Source organism: Propithecus coquereli, unplaced genomic scaffold, assembly GCF_000956105.1.
Source record: "Propithecus coquereli isolate 6110/MARCELLA unplaced genomic scaffold, Pcoq_1.0 Scaffold308, whole genome shotgun sequence".
In the NCBI taxonomy this organism is placed as follows: Eukaryota; Metazoa; Chordata; class Mammalia; order Primates; family Indriidae; genus Propithecus; species Propithecus coquereli.
In genome coordinates, this window is record NW_012148708.1 from 1,049,343 (window position 1) to 1,051,447 (window position 2,105).

The 2,105-nt window shown below is 33.5% G+C and overlaps 1 protein-coding gene across 4 annotated transcripts in view; it reads left to right on the top strand.

Moving 5' to 3' along the window:
* The window catches only part of PTPN2 (protein tyrosine phosphatase, non-receptor type 2), a 105,803-nt gene that overhangs the window by 49,163 nt on the left and 54,535 nt on the right, over positions 1–2,105 (top strand). For all 4 annotated transcript variants that reach the window (XM_012649987.1, XM_012649989.1, XM_012649988.1 and 1 more), the window contains exon 5: positions 302–436. In XM_012649987.1, coding sequence (XP_012505441.1) covers positions 302–436 — 135 coding nt within the window. The remainder of the gene's footprint in view (positions 1–301; positions 437–2,105) is intronic.

A 2,105-nucleotide genomic window follows, 5' to 3' on the forward strand; every position in this document is an offset into this window, starting at 1 on the left:
ATGCCATGTGATGTTTAAAGTATAGGTTATGCTTTAAAAATAATAAATTTATTTTTATTTTATGAATATCTGTTTATGGCTTGTTTAGTTTATAAGTTATAGGAACATTTTACAAAGCTATTTTATAAAATGTCAATCCTGTTAAAATACATTAAACGTTGAATTTAGTGGGGACTGTTCTTAGGTTTGGGTAGTTGAAAAAAATATAGCAAATATGTATGTGGTTTGTTTGTATTTTTCAACTTTTTATGGTTTCATAATGTCAATAAACTAAAACAAAAATGCATATTTTAAAATTTAGGTTAAATGTGCACAGTACTGGCCAACAGATGACCGAGAGATGCTGTTTAAAGAAACAGGATTCAGTGTGAAGCTCTTGTCAGAAGATGTGAAGTCATATTATACAGTACATCTACTACAATTAGAAAATATCAATGTAAGACTTTTCTTGCCCAAAATTTTGACTTTATATGACAGTTTAAGAATTCTTCATTATTAGATTTGAAGTTTGATACAGCACATACATTTGGATAATATCCATAACAGTATCTAGTCATAATCATTGTTTTCAGATTATGTTCCTATATGTAGTACTCTCTGAGGACCCTCAAGAAAGCCTAGTAACTAAGAATTTCAAAGTTGAGGTTGATATTTGGGGATCAAAAATTAATTATTAAAAATAGTTAGAGATTAAGAGGGGGGCTTTCTAATCAGACAAACCTAGGTTCAAATCCCAGCTCTGCACTTAGTAGATATGTGCTTTGGATTTGTTCCTCAGTCTCCCTGAGCTAACATAGAGGTTATCATACCTCCCTTCGGGGCTGTCATGGAGACCAAATGAAGATGTGTATGCAAAGCACCTAATGCAGAATAGATGTCCAGGAACCAATAAATAGCTCCTGGTACTTGTTACTGTTGAGAATAGCGAAATATTCATGAAAAGAACTTACTATTGTTAAGTCATTCACAACACAGAAATTTGTCCTTATTGAGTTGGAAAAATAGTGAAATAAATGTAGCATATGGTCTTAAGAACATTTACTTGGATTTTCCCCCCAGAAATCTATGAATTGGTCCTTGGTTGAGGTAGGTTATGAACCTGCTGTTGCTAGGCTAGTGATCAAGGCATTTCTCCCCCCTTTCCCACTCGCCTCTTTTGCCTTCTTTGTGTTATAATTAGAATAAGCTGGAAAATATGAAAAGAGAGTAATTCTGAGATGCTAATAGAAACTGGGATAGCTAGAAAATAGGAAAATGTTTGGCCAAACATCACTTCAGGAATGTATGTAGTTTATAAAGTGAATACTGTTTTAGTTAGCTATTAAGTGAATTAAGTGATTAACATGCGATCACTAACAACACAAAAATGCTTTAAGGAGAAGGGAGATATGTATACACACACATACACACACACTTTTCAAATGTGTGGAAATGCCTTTTTACAGTTGATCTCCTGGAATACCTCCCTGTTTTTACTGCATAGAGTAAGCATGGGTGCATGCTATGTGCTTATGGCCCGAGTTCTGGTTTTCCTTTTGCCCAGCTTCCCATGACGTAAATAATAAGCTTATTATGTGATCTTTGGGTCACCTGAAGAGGCTCAAGGTTAGGAATTATAATGCTTAGATTTATTTATAAATTCCCATTAGTGTATTTACTTTGTCCCTACTGTCCTGTTTGCATATGTCATATACTGCATTGAGATACATCAATAATTATTTCATACTGGATTGTACTTATTCCCAGAAACAGAACTGTATTTCCAGAAGCTTCTCACAGTTCTTTGAGTCATCTTTTCCTGGTATTTATTCCAGGTGACTGATCTGCTTATGGCATTAAAATTTATTTAGATGAAGGGTAAAAGGTGTTTCTCTGTTTTTGAAATAATCCTAATTGAGAATTGATTATACCTCAAATAATAAAAACATAGAATGACTTTCATATTTTATCAGGTTGCAAAGCGCTTTCACATATCCTTAGACCCACAGTCTTCCTTTTATGTGGGCAGCCTAAATATTCATATTCTCCCCCTATTTCATATTTTCTTAAAAGAAAAACCTTAAAATGCATTAGGTTATGGGAATTCTTCTGTAGATTCATTGCTT